The following is a 17884-nucleotide window of genomic DNA, read 5'->3' on the forward strand; positions in this document are numbered from 1 at the left end:
TCATAGCCTGCGACGCCTTCTGTACTTCAGAGAAGCGGTCCACAATCCCGCTGACCGCAGGGCCGAAGAGGCCAGTGGGCGAGAGCGGGGCGTTGAGGAAAACAGCGCGTTCTGACTCACTCATATCCGCCAGCGTCAACCATAAGTGCCTGTCGATGACGGTGAGCGCGGCCATGGATCTGCCGATGGCTTGTGCAGCGGATTTGGTAGCGCGGAGCGAAAGGTCCGTCGCGCTGCGCAGATCTGTTAAGGCTGTGTGATCCGAGCCCTTCTCGTCCAATTCGCGGAGGAGGTCGGCTTGCAGGATCTGGAGAACAGCCATCGAGTGCAGGGCGGAAGCAGCTTGGCCGGAGGCGGCGAATGCGCGGCCGGCGAGAGCTGATGTGGTCCTGCAGGCTTTGGACGGCAGGGCAGACTTTGAGCGCCATCTAGCAGACGGCGGGCAAAGGTGCGTTGCCACCGCTTCCTCAACGGAAGGGATGCCGGTATATCCTTTCTCGGCGGCCCCGTCCACCTGGGAGAGGGCCGAGGAGACAGATGAGCGGAGTCTAGCGGAGAAGGGCGCGTTCCACGACTTCGATAGCTCCGCATGGAGCTCGGGCAGGAAGGGTGCTGACCTAGAGGCTGGCGCTTGGCGGCGGCTAGGCAGAAAACACCCGTCGAGTCGGTTCGGCGCGGGCTCCTTGGGTGGGGACCAGTCCAATCCCAGTCGGTCGACCGCTTTGGTGAGGAGGCGGATAAGCTCCGCGTCAACACTGGAGCGGGACCTGCCAGACTCTGGAGTCGAGGAGGCGGAGCGGTGAGAGCCCGACCACTCCTCGCTGTCCGAAGCAAGCAGAGAGCAGCTGTCAGCGGCGTCATCTGCTTCATCCCCTAAGGCGACGGCAGTGCAGGCAGTGGCCGGCCGCTGCGCGTCGGTGAAGGGCGGGGGAGAAGGAGAGAGCGAGGCTCGCGGGAGGGGCTCCGGCGAGCGCTCAGCTATAACCACCGGCTCGGGAGGCCTTTGAGAGCGGCGTTTCTTCTTTCGCGGCCCTGAAGAGGCAGCCGGGGAAGGTGGAGGATCATCAAACATGGCGAGTCGAGCCCGCAGGGTCGACATCGGCAAGTCCTCACACTGTTCGCAGCCGCCCGTGGAGAGGGCGCGGGCTGCGTGGTCGAGGCCCAGGCAGAGAGCGCAGACCACGTGGCGGTCTCCGTCGCTGAGCGAGGCTCTGCACGAGCCACAGGATGAGCGAGGCATTTGCAACAACGCCTCGCGCTCTTTTAGATGCAAAGTGTGTCGCGGGGCGAACACACACACACATACAACACAGAGCAGTAAAGGATATATTCGCCGGATAGCGAAGCAGGCAGGGAAAGCTGAAGGCGGCGAAGGCGGCCGGCGTCCTCAGGCTGAGATCCTCGGCGTGCTGGTCGCTTGATTCAACGGCGGCTTCCTCAGAGAGCAGCGATGCGAAGAGCTTCGCTGAAAAGACAGAAATCAGAGAAGCAGCCTCCGAGCCCTGTTTATATACGCTAAGCCACACCCCCCTTTTTCGCGGGCTGTGACGCAGTAAGCGCGCCAAGCGCGCTCATTGGTCGTGACGTCACGCCAAGGGCTCAGCGGTAAGCTGCTGCAGTTGCCGCAGGGCAGCCAATGGGCACGCTAGTAGCTCGCCCTAGGTCTGCAGGCTGCCGCACTGCGTTGACAAGATTATAAAAATTAAGGATCATTTTTGGCTTCAGTATCTCGAGAAAGAAAGGTTTTCCCGTAGCGTAGCAACTACGCAATACGAGAGAACCTCTCGTAAGAGAACTCAGCATTGTATCAATGTTACCCTGCTATCTGGGATTGTACTTGACATTATTCCAGCTGTCACAAGCTCTTTCTAGTTCTTTTCAAGCAGGGCCAGACAGAACGAGTCATGTGCTTCTACTTCTGTAAGTGATGTGTATTTGTTATAATGAGACCTTGGTGAACTAAGAAGTACTTTTGATTTTCAACTAATGTTGGGTGCATCTGTTTGCTCCATGTTAATGAACTCCTTAACACTCTTCTCTCCTTAATAAGCGGCCCACTATCTCAGTGTTTGGGGAGCCTGATTGGACTGAAAGACACCAGATAAGACCCAAAGGTAGGCTTATATTCTGGCTGTTTAATATGAGAGCTCTACTTTGATTGATCTTGAAATAAATCACTGACTAACTGAATAATACGAAACACTATAAGAGTTTAGATCCATGATTTAAAAGCTGATACATTAATCGGTGGTGATATAGTTAAAAAGGTTTTCTTTTTTTGAAACAGGTGTAATTTGAATCTTGACCGAGCAGTTCTCACATTGATGGTCATATTTATTTAGAGCTACTGAACCAGAAGTGCAAGCCTGTCTATTGGTCCAATGGCGGTTTCCGATAAAACGGGTGAAGGTCTCTGCGTGTTACTGTCTTTTCCGCGTGGCAAAGTAATTTAATTCCAATTAAACTTATCCGACTCCATTTTATCACAACCTCGAATTTAGGTTAGAATGCCAATTGGTTATTGGTAATTTATATAATAGTTTAGCAGCACATTTGATTATTTTTTTCAACTCTACTTTTATTTTACCTGTTCATATTAGGAAGCTGTCACTTTGAGGTCCTCACGCCTTCTGTTTAACATTGGTCTCAAGATCACAAATTCGTCCGTTTTTGGTCACTTGGCTATATATTTGAGATGGTCGCATCCTGTTAAAAGGTTTACACCCACTGGCTCTTAATGGGTTGTGTTGCCTTGAGCATCAGTGAATGCTTGCAGCTTTTGATCATCCAGGTAACACACACTGTTAAGAATCAAGCATATGTAAACTTTTGAACTGGATCTTTTGTGTAAATTCAGTTATTATGGTCTATATGTTAAAAAACATCATGTGACTTGAAATTTTCATATATTTAAAGTTAAATTACTTTTGGTGGAATAAACAATCCTAAGTAGTTTATTTTTCTTGCAAGACAGAAAGTATTAAAAAAAACAAATGCATTTTATTTTGTATTTAATATAATTTCATTAGAAATCAAAGCAAATCATTCTGAATATGCAAAAGAAAAATAAGTTGTTGTTTTTTGTCAAAAACCTATGAATCATAATTTGAATCAAGTGTGACCAACCAACACTACAAAATAATGCTGTTTTCTAAATGCCCCCTAACGAATTCAACACTGCCATTGATTCAATGATAAAATTAGCAAAAAGAATGGGTGGTAATGTTGTTGAATCAATGTTACAATGTGATGTTAGTTCAACATCATGTTTGCACCCTCAGTTAATGCTGAAATTTTACCCAAAAAATAATGAATATTGAATAATGAATATAGCCCTGTTGACTTTAAATAACTTTTGTTGAAACTTTATTTTTAATAAAAAAAAATTATTGGTTTTATTTTTTAAAGATTTATTGTTAATAATTGTATTTGAATGGTTTTACAATATTTTTGAAAAACAGTTATTAGAATGCAATAGTAAGTGGTTTGAGTGTTACTGTATTTGCTCTTACATTTTGTTTGTTAATCAACAGGTTTTCCTTCAGAATCTCAGGAGATTGTACATCAATATAAGCTGTCACTCATACAGAAGTATGACAATGAGTGGAGCTTCCTATCTGGTGAAAAAGAATCATTGTCTGTCCTCTATACTGAACCAGTGATCATTCAGAAAAATGAAAATGACATCTTTAAGATCATCAGTGTGGATGATATTTTGGGTTGTTTCCAGTTCCATTCTCCAGTGAGTGTTATTCTCCAAGGCGACTCTGGCAGTGGCAAATCCTTCAAAGCACTAAAGATCATGTTGGACTGGGCATCTGAAGGGTTAAACTCTAGACGTTTTGGTTTAGTTTTCTATCTGAGGTGTGAAGAGCTGATGTGTATTTCTGAGGAGATGAACTTAATTGAGCTCTTGAGCTACAGCTGCAGTTTAACATCAGATCAGATCTCACAGGTGTTACAGCAGTCACCAATGACGGTGCTTTTCATCATTGATGGATTTGATGACCTGAGACTCACACAAGACATTTATGACATGTCACCAAACACTGATCCGCTTCAGAAAGCCCCACCTGAGGTCATTCTTTGTGGCCTAATGAGGAGGTACCTCATCTCTGAGTCCACACTGGTGGTCACCACCAGAACTAAGAACACTGTGAACAAGATGCTGAAAGGAAAATTGCGTTTCACTGAGATCATGGGCTTTTCTGCAAGTCAGGTGGACGGGTACTTCCAGAAGTTCTTCAGGAAAGAGTTTGACTGTGTGAGAGCAAATGAAACCCTCCTCACTGCCTGTTCCAAACCTGTTATCTGCTGGATCATCAGTGAGATGTTCAGAGTTGGTGCAAAAGTAACAAGTGGACTGGAAACCACCACCTCCATCTACGCTGACTTTGTGTCCACTCTACTGGAGCATCACTGCCAGGGTTTGAGTCAGTCCGTCCCGACCCTGCTGAGGAGTCTGGGTCAGCTGGCAGAGAGAGGGATGCTGGAACATCAGGTCTTGTTTGATGAGAAAAGTGTGAATGAAACCTTTTCAGACCCTGATGGCAGTCCATTCCTGTGCAAGTTCCTCATTAAGAGAAGAATCCACCAGGAGACTATGTTCAAATTTATGCATCTCAGCTTTCAGGAGTTCTTCACTGCTCTGTACTATGTCCTTCTGGATGAAGAAGAGTCCCAGAGGAAAGTGAGAGAGCTGCTTCACACTGTAGAGAGAGGATGGGCTCTGTCCTGTTGGTCTGATAGAGACTTTTCAATGACAGATGCAGAAGTTAGACATTCAGAGTGGCTGCAGCCTGTGATTCTGTTCCTCTGTGGTCTCTGTAAGAAAGAATGGATCCCCTCATTCTTTGAAAAGCACAACATGGCCGTCTCTATCAACACAGAATCCCAGATTAAGGAATGGATCAATCAGTGCTCACAGAGATTTCAAAATGAACACATGCTGTTCATTCTCCATTGTCTCTATGAGCTCCATGAGAAAAGCTTTGTTGGGAAAGTTTTGGAAGGTTTAATTTTGATAGATCTGTCAAATATTCCACTGAAAAGGACAGACTGTTGGGTGTTGAAGTACTGTTTACAGTGTTGTGAACACATCAGAAACCTGAAACTCCATGTAACATCTGATGATCTGAAGATGCTTCAGCCTGAACTGTACCGCTGTAAAGAGCTGTGGTGAGCAAAACTTTGTGCCCTTTCTGACACGTCATCAACACATGACATTTTACAGCATTTACATTTTATTTACAGCAATTTCAATACATTCACTTCTCTTGGAGCTCTAAATGTAAATTGTATCTGTTTCAATACTTATGGAATATCACACAAGCAAGAGTGCTGTAGTGCTGAATATGAGCACAGCTGTGATTCAGCCTCGAGTGTAATCTGATATTCAGTATTACAGCAGTCATTATTGTGTGATATTTTGATTTTTACCACACACTTCTTACTCCACAGTCACTGAGAATCACTTTTCTGAACCAGACCGGAGTGAGAGAAAATGCGGAGTCAAAAAATTCTAAAATGTAAAAAAAGAAATGCTCTAGGCAAATTTCTCATCTCTGTTTAACAATGACCCCGTACTTTAGTCTGAAACACTGCAAACACACACAAGCCCAGAATTACCCGTGTGTGTAATGAAGATCAAATCTGATCTGTTTTCTTTTAACTTTCAAAGGTTGATGATGGATCACATTTCAGACGATGTTGTTGGTTTGATCTCAGCTGCTGGTAAAGGGAAGATTCTGCATAAACTCAAGTAATGTATAATTCTTTTTAGATTACAATTGTACTCATTGCCATATTCAGTACATTTAATCATTTTTATTTAATATCTAATAATGAAATAAACTCATTAAATATTGGCAGTATAAAGAAGCCTGAAACCCATGAAAGTGGATTTTTCCCAGAGACACAGATCACCGTGTCAGTCAGAGATGAAGACATCAGGTATGAAACTCTCTTCAATTTTCACACACAAAATTGCAGTCTCATCCTACCTGATGATTATTATAAACCTATACTGATGTTTATATCTGTGAATGCTTCAGGTTGTCTTTTAGCAGTTCATTGATCACATCATTGACTCTAACCTGTCCAAGCTCAGTGGTTTCCACCATCAACTCTGTTGTACAGTTGGACAGATATCGACATTTGTGAGTGGAAGCTTCATTCTTTCTTTTTCAGATATATCCCCTTAAGAATGGCTGCCATTTAATATCAAAAATATATTTAAATTATTAGTACACCCAGAAATTATTATTTACTCACCCTTGTGTTGTTCCAAGCCCATAAGACTTTCGTTCGACAAATTTGTTTCAGAGGTAAACGAAAGTCTTATGGGTTTGCAGTGAAATGAGGGTGAGTAAATGATGACAGAATTTTCATTTTTGAGTAAACTATCGTGTTAAGGATCTTACATCATGATCAGTTGGTAGATTTAATAGGTGCTTATTAGATTAATTTCTTCTTTTTTTTTTATTCTAAAAAATAAAAGCGTGTATATCCAAGCTTTGAGCCTGAGAACCAGCATGTCACATTTACTACTTCATCTGGGTTTTGTGTTCTTTAGGGGTTTTAAGTTTAAGAAACTGTTTGTTTTCCTGAAATCACTGTCTGATTTGAAGAAACTCTGTCTGAATGGTTCACGTCTGAGTGACACATTTGCCTCTGAAATCCTGTCCCTCATCCAGGCCTGTCCCAGCCTGACTGAACTCAGGTAACTGCAGTATCTGAGCATTCACAAAGGTTTTATGTTGTTTTCTTATTACTATTGTGAAAATTAAAAAATCTATCTTAATAGTTTGTTTTCCATTCGATTTCTCATCCTAATTATCATAATAACAAGGTTTTCCCCAGCAACCATCGAGCACAATAAACCATAAGCGTTTATAGTTGTAGAATTATTGTAGTACATTTTTAAAATATTTTTCAGGATAAATTCCAGAAATGGATTCATGTTAGAGAAATCCCTGAAGGAATCATTGAAGAAGACTGATTGGACCCTGATTGTGTAAGAGTTAAATATTAAGACTTTTTTTAGCCATTTCTTTCAGTTCATTAGGAAGATTATGTTCTGTAGACATACAGAAAATTATAATTTTTCAGTCATCAAGAGTGTTTAATGTTATTTTCCTTAGCTGGGGAAATTCAGTGTGGATCAAGCCAGGTGAGAAGAGATTCACAGTGGAGAAGCTGAAGATGAAGAAAGAAAAGAGTGAGAGCAGAAGTAAGCAAATATTTTTTTTTTTATAATCAAGACTCCTGCCAGAGAGCTTGATCTGTGCCTTCATTATGTACCTCATTATAACTCATATTCCTGAGAATAAACCAAATAATCTAGAGAACTGACAACAGTCAAAACATCTGATAGTAAAGCGTTCACTGTTGTATACATGATTAGAAGAGCCACAAATGATGATAGATGCTTTCTTTAGTTGATTTTATTTGAGTCTTACCGTTATTACAGTTCTGTTTTAAGCAAATAATATTATAGTTACTTATAAAGTTATTGGCCAAGTGGCAGGTAACTCAGGTTTATTTACCTTGATTGAATTAATTTGTTTTATTTAACAAATCACATTTTCACTCTTATTTGGTGCTTTGGGATATGTTAATTTTAGGAGTCAGAAAACAGAATATAATCTCAATGTAATATGTAGTTTTGAGTTACACAGTAATGTTCCTAACAGTAATTTCATAAAATCTGATCTGATTTTCTTTGCTTATAAATGTTTTATGTTGGCTAACATATGAGTCTACTTATAAATGGCTGTATCTGGAAAAAAATTGTATTGTGTGCAAAAAGTTTTTGAATTGTGTTTTGTCTGACAGGAGAGAGTTCAGATTCTGGGTCTTGCTCATCATCAAAAGCTGAATCATCTTCAGCACAATCAGTGAGTAGAAGCTGAAGAGTCTTTCTTGTTATAACAATTATTATTTTTTGTTTGTGATATTTATGTGTGAATTAATTTCTTTGAATCTGGAGATGATTTTGAAGCTATAAAACATTCTACTAAAAACAGTGGTATGGTATTTCATTTAATTACACTATTTTGTAATCCCATTATTCAGAATGTTTACATATAATCTTTTACATACTGTAACATGACATTTTAGAGGATACATATACTCTTTATACTTTTCTTTATTTCAGTCCTCAGAAGATGCAGAAGTGTTCACACCTGAACTACTTCAGGGAGATGAGGAGGACAAACACAAGAATACATACAGGTATTGAACACTCATCTTATTTGTGGACATTGTTAGAATGTAAGCATACTGTTTTGACTTTATAAAGTTTAAAAATAAAATTAATATTATGTCCTCCAGGTTTGTGTGTCCACATGCTGGTCAGTTTCATTGCAGTCTGACCAGCCTTGTGTTTGTGATGGAGGGTGAAGGAGAGGTGCTGTATAAAACTGTCTCATGGGATCCTCGTGTGTTAGATGGTTTGGGTCAGATGCAGCCAGCCGGACCCTTGTACAACATTGACTGTTTTCATGGTTCAATCTCGAGACTGCACCTTCCACACTGTGAAATCTCTGGTATGTTTATTTCTACATATATGCATATAATTATAATTCTCACAATTTGAGGGTTTAAATAATCAGCTTTGTTGGAAAAAAATCTGTATAATAGTATGATAATATAACAATAAAATATACTAATCTATCATTCCTATGTGTTTTACAGAGGAAAACAAGGATGGTTTGGCTGTAGCACATTTAACTGGCGGTAATACAGCAATAATGCAGCCTCTCAAAGTAACTGAAACTCATGTGATGATTGACATCAGAGATCTCTCCATCTTTGGGCTCTTCAAAAGGATGATCTTTTCTCCTTCCCCTATCTGCGCCCAAGTGCTTGTCTTTCTGCGTCCAATAACTGTGAGACATAGAGAAAACATACTGGATGTCCATTTGCTCCCATTGAATGTTCCACTGTCAGAGGTATCATTATTTTTGCAAATGAAAGCAAATGATTACATAATACTAATAAAAAGTGTATTTCTGTGGAAATGTGCCTTCTATTATACTCTGATCCGTATCATATTCCCCTAATGAGAGGCACACATTACTCATTACTTTTGAACATATATAAAATACATACTTCAGATGACTGTGGTGTAAATCTCTTAAAGCTACACTGTGTGATTTTTACCCCCATCTAGCGGTGAAATTGTATATGACTACCCAGTGAAAATTAGTTTCTGTTCCTCTCAATTCCGAGGGCGTTTTAACTCCTACGGTGGCCGTATTATTCCAAGATTAACATGGCTTCCAGTTATCACTTCGTCCATGACAATAATAAACAATACGTCTAAAATGAATAAAACTACAGGACAGATGTCAGGAGGTAAACGTCACCCTTGGAATCGGCTATCCCAGCATAATCAGATTAGGCTAATGTTACAATGTGTACAAAGTAAAAGCAATTAAAAATAACTAAAATTTACAGTGTCCTTTTTTTATATAGCTTAAAAAATTGCACCTTTAAAACTATTCATTACCTGTGATCTGTCGCAGCACAGATTTATGTTACAAGGTAAACAATACTTTTTCACTATTGATGCGTGGATGAAGTTATACTAGAGGTCGTTCTGGCGTTATGCACAACCATGCTATGGTTAGACAAGCAACTATAAAACTTCGAATTTACACAAATGAATTACAACAGGCTGAATTACCTGTCGAGAAGAAAGCAGGCAACCTCGGCGACCGTTTTAAAATATTTTCTCCTCATGAGCTCTTCTTTCCATCTGGGAAAAGTTACTCCAATATTGACTACGGTCTTGCTGATTTGTCTGTCGCGTTGACGTTTTAATTCTCTCTTTCAAATGTGAGTACGCACGCACGCACACACACACACACACACACACACACACACACCACACTATCTTTCAAATCTGCCGGCGCTCGCGAGTAATCTCCCCCTCGCATTCGTCTCTGTGTCACTGAGTGTAAAGCGCGAAAGGCGAAGCTTGAATTTACAGGTATGTCCCTCTTTGGCTAATGTAGTTTCAAGATGGAGGGGCAACATGGCGACCGGCATACGAACCCCTCACCCGTATGTACTTTCAATGGCAGATTATAAACTTAAGACAATACTTTATTACTTGAAAGAAGTAAATATACATTAATGAGCACATATATTTTTGAAAGAACTAAGTGTTTTTTGCTAAGAATCAACTAAAAAAGTTACACAGTGTAGCTTTAAGTGAGAGGACTTTTTACACTATTTAGTCATTAAGTGAGGAGGCTTTTCTAAAGATATTGGAAGGAACCATTTTTCTGTTACCTCTGGCTTTTGTATCTAAAAATTCACAGCCTTTTACTCCCTTAAGGTCAAGGACCAGCATGCAGAGAATAACCACATTAAAACCAGTTCAAAGTGTTCTCTTACTCCGGGAACAGAATACGGTCTGTGTTGTCAACCAGAGGCATCTACAGTGCAGCCAGAGGTAACTTCATGTTAGGTTGCATAAACATGTCAGCAATATATTCTCAGATTTCTAATTAATATCACTAAAATGTCACTGAAGAGTAGATGTTTTCCTTGAGAAATGTTCTTGATTTCTAGTTGTTTGTAGCATATTTTTCATAATGAGTAATTTGTGTAATAGATTAACACTGTTTTTTTTTTTTTCTGTGATTTTAGTAATTTAGTCTCTCGCCTTCATTTTGCTGTTCTTTTTTCAGAGTGAGATGTTTGAGTGTAATTTTGGTCCAAACTATCATCCCACATTTGAAGCGTTTGTGAATGTCAACATTGAGGAGGTCAAGCTGAGTCTTTCTGATAAAACTGAAGGAAAGGAAGTGTGGGTTCGACGAATCCTTCTCACAGGTAACAAATGACATGAGTGATAGATGTTGCTAGTATTGTAACTCTTTTTAGCGCATTGATACATTAATTCGTTACAAAATTAAAATTATATGAAAGATTGAATCTTTCAGTCTACACTGTAAAAAGGTTTTTTAATTTTGTAAATAAAACAGATTATTGGAATATGGTTTACAAGCAAATGCTTATCCAGTCTTTCTGCTTGAAGAGTTTCATATTGAATTCAATGTTACTTGCTGATTCTTTGTAATTATTTGGGAAATTTACTAGCGATTGTTTCCTGGCTTTTTCAAAGTAAATCCTACTCCAATATGTTTGTGTAATCAACAATGCTTTATAAAAGTATTAAGTTGGACACTTACTAGGTGATTAATAGATTTAACCCATGTTATTATGTTATCTAAACCATTGTACTAAACTCAATATTATTTGTGAAGTATTTATTGATTCATAATACTTACTTAACTTATATTAAAGTTTTAGATTTTTCAGTGTTAAAATTTCTTTATTTCTTAATAACATCAGGTAAAGATGCAGACCCTTCTGCTCACAAAAGGCTAACAGGTATGAACTCAAAGATGTATTTCAATTAGTGCTGTCAAATCCATTAATCGCATATAACATAAAAGCAGTGGTGTGTGACAGAACTCTGTGGAGGCTGGGGCGAAGTCGCGTTTCCTATGCGTGGGTCTCCCTCGGTAGAAATCACGTTCCGAGGGCCCCGCGATACGACCGAAAGGGCACTTTCACGATTAAAGTGTGCATAAAGTTTGTGTTTATATAATATGTGTGTGTACAGTACCATTACCATGCCCAACACTCAGTTGTCATGACAAAAATATATATATGTATGTGTGTGTATATATATGTATGATGTGTATGTGTGAGTGTATATATATATATATATATATATATATATATATATATATATATATATATATATATATATATATATATATATATATATATATATAATATATAATATATTCATACATACATACATAAACACACACACACATATTATATAAACAAACATTTATGTTAGATGCGATTAATCAGTTTGACAGCAGTAATTTCAGTTGATTGGTCTGTCTATCTATCTATCGCACACACAAACTTTTTTTGCTTTTTTGTTTCAATCAGAATCTGTATTTGTGAAAAAACACAGGGATGAACTCATTAAAAGAGTTTCATCAGCGATGGCGATTGCTGATGGTCTGAGGACCAAAGACATGATTCCAGATGAAATTTACAGTGAAGTTAATGCTGCAGACACACGACATAAGAAAACAAGACGGTTGTTGGATGCTCTTGACTCTGGAGGAGCTTCTGTAAAAGCAGAATTCTACAGACTGCTGAAGGAGAAGGAACCTTATCTAGTAGATGAACTGGAGTCTGGACACAGTGGACTGCAGCAATGCTAAAACTTTGGTCATTTTGAGACATAAACGCCAGCTCAAGCATTATACATGTGTATATATTTATAGAGAGAGAGACTTAGATGCTCATTTTCTTAAGTTAGCACAAGATTTTCAAATGATATTTCTGGCGCAAGTTTGTGTAAAACCTTATGATCATGTTCTACACCATGATTTTGGAAAGATCAAATGAGCATCTTTTGTATTGTAAATCAATGGTATATAAAATATTGATAAAGTCTTTCTCAAGTCAAGACCCCCCAAGAGCTTTGACACAATTCGAACACTGATGAAGAGGGTGAATGCAATAGCCTATGTACTTTTAAAATCATTTTAATAAATCTTATGTTAGATATTATTGATATAGGCATTTTTCTCCAGACGTTTTTGCACGTAGATGTAATGGCTATATATTTAATGAGAAGGGAAAACTTTTAATAATATGGCAGATTGTTATTAGCTATTAATTAAATAAAAATATTCTCTTGTAAAATCTAGAAAAAAACATTCAGCTAAAGACCATGGCTTTTAAAATTCAGGACTGGACGCTCTGAGACAGTTAACTCAAAATTAATATTCGCACACACAAAAAAAGAGATGTTAGGATGAATGTTATGGACTGACAGGTTTGGTCACCAGTCACCATTCACTTACATATTTTACAATAAAAGTGGATGGTTACTGAGGCTGTCACTGGACTCACTTTTACATGCTTTTCTTTGCTCTTTGCACTTGGAAACAGAACCCCACATTTTCTGGCATTGTAGTCATGTAAAACAGTTATGGTATGAAGTGTCTATGTTTATTAAGGAAAAGATAGGCTACTCTCTAATTTTGTTTTGCATTTTGAAAATGTAATTTTTGGATATTTAAAGTATGATAACGGTGTGATTAAGAAGGCTTTTGTAATTAATCTGTTAATTTTATTAGTCAAATTTCACATCCATAAGTGTAAGTTTTCTAACAAAAAGCCCCATTTCTCAGTATTCCTTAAAGAATTCGAAAATTACTTTTATACCATTCATTCTAGTACTAATGGAAAAGCTATTAAGACTGTTAATTTGTGTACTGTCTTCGAAATCTTTGATTGATACAAAGGTCTTGTATTCTTGTGATTATTGTTATTATTTATTTATTTATTATTATTATTTTTTATATGTGTTGTCTTTTCTCCCCTGGCTCTAAAATTGTATGTTGTATTTTGTTGTTTAAAGCAATAATAAAAAATATAGCTGCAAGCAGCAATTATCAGGGCCAAGCAGAGTAAGACGACAAGACATGCCAACATTGCTGAAAGTGTCAGACTAACTGCAAAAATGAGCAATTAAAGACATTTAAAGAAGATTTTAGGTGAAATGGCTGAAAAATCATATGAACAGTAATTAAAAATATGATTAAATGGATTATCACTTTTGACCAATAGGTGGCGCAGTCACAAAACTGATGTGATGTGGTCAGAGTGAAGTGACAATGAGACATACAAAGTTTGGTGTCAATTTGTCAAGGCATTGCAGAGATAAAGCCTGAATAGTCCTTTCGGCATCATGCCTCAACTTTGCTGCTACGGTATATGAAAACGGTTTCGTCAATCGACACGAAATCCATAACTTTTAGTCGGCACAGTCTGGAGATGATACGATTTGATTTTGGTGAAAATCGGACAAACGGTCTAGGAGGAGTTCGAAAAAGTAGGTTTTGAATGAAAATCAAGATGGCGGACAGGAAGTTAGGCCAAATAAGGTAAACTTGGTATCTATGTTCTCAGCTTGACCCAAGGAATCTATTAAGACCAGTTGCATTACAATAGGCCAATGTATTCAAAAGTTATTCGCAGTTTTGGAAATTTTGTTATAACTTTTGACCACTAGGTGGCGCTGTCTCGAAATATTTTGAGAACTTTCAGGGGATGGTGCTGATGGCACATTCTGAGTTTCGTAATATTACACCAATGCATTTGTTTAGTATAGCATTTTATTTCACAAAACTATTGAAGTCTATGGGAATTTCATGTTTTGTTCTATTATATTGCCACCAAGAGGCTCAGTCCCACCAATTTATTTACGTGTCCTCAGAGTGAGCCCATACATATGTGTGTCAATTTTGTTGAAAATATCTCAATTCGCTTCGGAGTTATAGACATTTATATGACAAAACACGTAAAAAATGACTGACACATGACTTTGATTGGATTTTACTACCCCTTACTATCAATATTTTCGCATTTGGCCACTTATGTTTAACTATCGACCTATGTTTCCAAACTTCTGACGGTGGTTTCGTCTTGATCGGACTAGCGGTTTCGAAGATATCGGCAAATGTTTTTTAAGCGCTAAATCACAACGCTACACAAACCGTAAGGCGAAACCTAGCATGTTTGGTATCATTGGACTCGGCAAGGATTCAGGAGTCTAATTAGATGACTCAGGTGAAAATAAGTTGACCACACCCATAGTTATAAGCATTTGAAAAAAAACCCACCACTAGGTGGCGCTGTTGCGAAACTTCTCAGTTTCTTTCAGGAATTATGATGATGACCAATACCAAGTTTCGTGACAATCCGTTCATGCGTTCTTAAAATACAGCATTTTAGCACAAAATTCAAAATGGCCGACAGTCAAAATGGCCGATATGGTAAAATTGGATATCAGTCGACTCGGCATGTTGCTCTGAATCTAACGAGACCAATTTTATGATTTTTGGACAAACTGTTCAGAAGTTATAAGCCATTATAACCATAAAAATAGCCATTTTTCATATTTCCGGACCAGTAGGTGGTGCTGCGCTGAAACGCAGCATGTTGCCTCAGGTCATGCTTGTGAGTACATGTACCAAGTTTGGCCTGAATACGATAAACCGTTGCGGAGATACAACCTTACGACTGTTTTTGCTAGCGCTATGTAAAATGTATTAGTGCGTTTATCGAAAACGGTTTGACGAATCAATTTGAATTCCATAACTTTTTGTTAACACTACCTGCAGATGATCTGGTTCAATTTTCGTGCAGATCGGACAAACCGTCTAGGACGAGTTCGAAAAAGTAGCTTTTTTGGAAAATTCAAAATGGAGGCCATATTTTTATGACGGAAAATGACGTCATAGGGTGCAATCGAATCGACATGAGCTCAGAAATCAGAGGAAAAAAGAATTTTGTTGATTGGCCATAAGGTTCTAAAGTTATTAGCGTAAATATGAGTTAAACTTTGGACAGGTGGTGGCGCTAGAGGGAATGAGTTAGACACACCAAAATTGGTGTATTTAATGTTGGGACTGTCCTCTATCAGGATGTCAAACCGTTACAACTTTCCCGCAAACGCTTCTATACGTCGCGAGCGGATCCGCGCTCCTTGTCACACGCACGCACAGGAAAAGGTGCTCATAACGGCACTGCACGGCGGACTATATTACCGGATTACCGAAAAGGTTATTTAAAGAGAAAGTGACGTCGAACCAGAAGTCAACATTCATTCAGTGCAATATTGGACGTGGATGTTTGGATAATAATGAATGCAATAGCATATGTACTTTTAAAATGAATTTAATAAATCTTATGTTAGATCTTATGGTTATAGGCATTTTTCTCCAGACTTTTTTGCACGTAGCTGTAATGGCATAAGCTATATATTTAATGAGAAGGAAAAACTTTTAATAATATGGCAGATTGTTATTTGCTTTTAATTAAATAAAAATATTATCTTGTAAAATCTAGAAAAAAAACATCTAACGTTAGCTACAACCATGGCTTTTAAGATTCAGGACTGGTCGCTCTTAAAGAGACAGTTCACTCAAAATGAATATTCGCTCATTATTTCTAACATTCGTGTTACAAAAAAAAAAAGAGACGTTAGGATGAATGTTATGGACTGACAGGCTTGGTTACCATTCACCAGTCACCATTCACTTACATATTTTACTATAATAAAAGTGGATGGTTATTGAGGCTGTCATTCTGCTGAACAGGTCCTAAACATACAGGTTTGAAACAACATGTTAAATGATTTTGGCGTGAACTGTCCCTTTAAATATTTTATTAAATTTGTGAGTACCGACCATAGACTGTAAAAAAATATGGACGTAGTGTCCGTGACGACACCCGTAGGTTTCTGAAGAGCATGGGCGGAGCCGGCCGTCGCCATCTTGGCCTTGCGTCACTCCCGGATAACAGAAAATGGGCAAAGAGGCGGGGCGTGAGTGGAGCTGAGGAGCTCAATTAAAAGTTCCTATTTTTGCCCTTCAAAATATTATTTAGTTAAAAGACATGGCTACAAGTGAGACTGTGTATCGTGATTCTGTACTATTCTGCTAGTTGAAAATGCATTATGCAGTAACTTAATATTACTCTGAGAGTGTGTGTGTGAGACAGTGATTTATGTGCATACATGTCAGTCACTCTTTTTTTATAGTCTATGGTCCGTCAGCGCGGCATCGCTCGTCAAGTTCGTAGAGAGCTTATTCGGTCCATTTTAAATTCTGATTTTGGCCACCTCCCCATAGATATATTGCCATGAAGTTCAAGTAAATGAGCTATAAAATCCGCGCTCATTCAAGGATGTGCATTTATTGCATGGACGGAGAAAGCGCCGACGCCTGCAGGATTTCATCTGACGGTAACTTACATATTATAATCAATCTGTTCCGTGAGAGCAGAACGAGCCTTTATTGACGTTTTTAAATCTGATAACTCCAAAAGCAACGAAATTGTCAGACATCCATTAGTGCATGTTCACTGAGGAAAACAATTTAGAAATACAGCACTGGTTGTTCTCTCGAATGATACTCGACGACAACGACGGAACCCAAAGCCGTGGGCAAGTAATGGGTGTTTTAAATTGTATGAAATCATCCCGAAAAAAGCACAAAACACTGCAGAGGTGGCAAGTTCAGCAGCTAAAATTTGCTGAGGTGAACTGACGGCTAGTAACAGCAGACAAACGGCTAGCATTGACATCAGCGGCAATCCACCTTTCACTCAAGTGGCCACACCCTTGCAGAACTTTAAATATTAATCAACTAAACGGAAGAGTTATAAAAAAATTCACCCCCCTCACAGTTGTCATGAAGGGCAAAATTAGCTGTATAGACCTAAGCCACATACAGACACCAGGCTGTAAACATGTTTTTTTCTGCTGTAAAGTTGGTCATTTTAACATGGGGGAGATACAGATTTGACTCACTTCTGACAACAGCCTCAAGCGGCCAGTCAACGAATTGCAGTTTAACTCACTTCCGTGTTGGTTTCAAGAGAGAAACGGGGAGGTTGCCGCTTGGTACCGACAACTGTCAAGAAGCCCTCTAGGGATCAGTCATTTGAATGCCATAAAAGTTTCTGCTTTATAAGCAGCAGATACTCTAGTACAGCACTATTTGATTCAATCTACGCCACAAGTTTCTGATCAGGACAAACGCTAAATTACTTAATTGTGTTTAATGCGGTGTAATGCACACGCAGCTAGTGCACGAGACGCGCGTCCTTCCGTATAATGGGCCTTTTACACAGGACGTGGTATGCGCGGCGCTGCGCTATAAAATCCATTCATATCAATGGCTTGCGCCGCGCAAGGACGTTTTGTTGCTGCGTCGATCAAAGCGCAAGCGCAGCGATGCGCATCATTGGCGTGCTCACG

The 17884-nt window shown here is 39.0% G+C and overlaps 1 protein-coding gene across 1 annotated transcript; it reads left to right on the forward strand.

The window, feature by feature from the left end:
• Window positions 1-1904: 1904 nt before the first annotated feature.
• nlrb5 (NOD-like receptor family B, member 5) lies at window positions 1905-12966 on the forward strand (the record flags this gene model as incomplete). The annotated part of the gene is made up of 16 exons (XM_079875898.1): window positions 1905-1920; window positions 3534-5178; window positions 5681-5761; window positions 5872-5952; window positions 6054-6158; window positions 6575-6721; window positions 6938-7015; window positions 7143-7231; window positions 7837-7898; window positions 8159-8235; window positions 8335-8549; window positions 8698-8954; window positions 10349-10465; window positions 10704-10848; window positions 11371-11409; window positions 11989-12966. The coding sequence occupies 16 exons, from the start codon at window positions 1905-1907 to the stop codon at window positions 12267-12269; spliced, it is 3435 nt and encodes a 1144-aa protein (XP_079732024.1). The 3' UTR covers window positions 12270-12966.
• Window positions 12967-17884: the final 4918 nt, after the last annotated feature.

The sequence above is a fragment of the Squalius cephalus genome (genome assembly GCF_949319135.1).
Source record: "Squalius cephalus genome assembly, chromosome: 7".
Taxonomy (NCBI): domain Eukaryota; kingdom Metazoa; phylum Chordata; class Actinopteri; order Cypriniformes; family Leuciscidae; genus Squalius; species Squalius cephalus.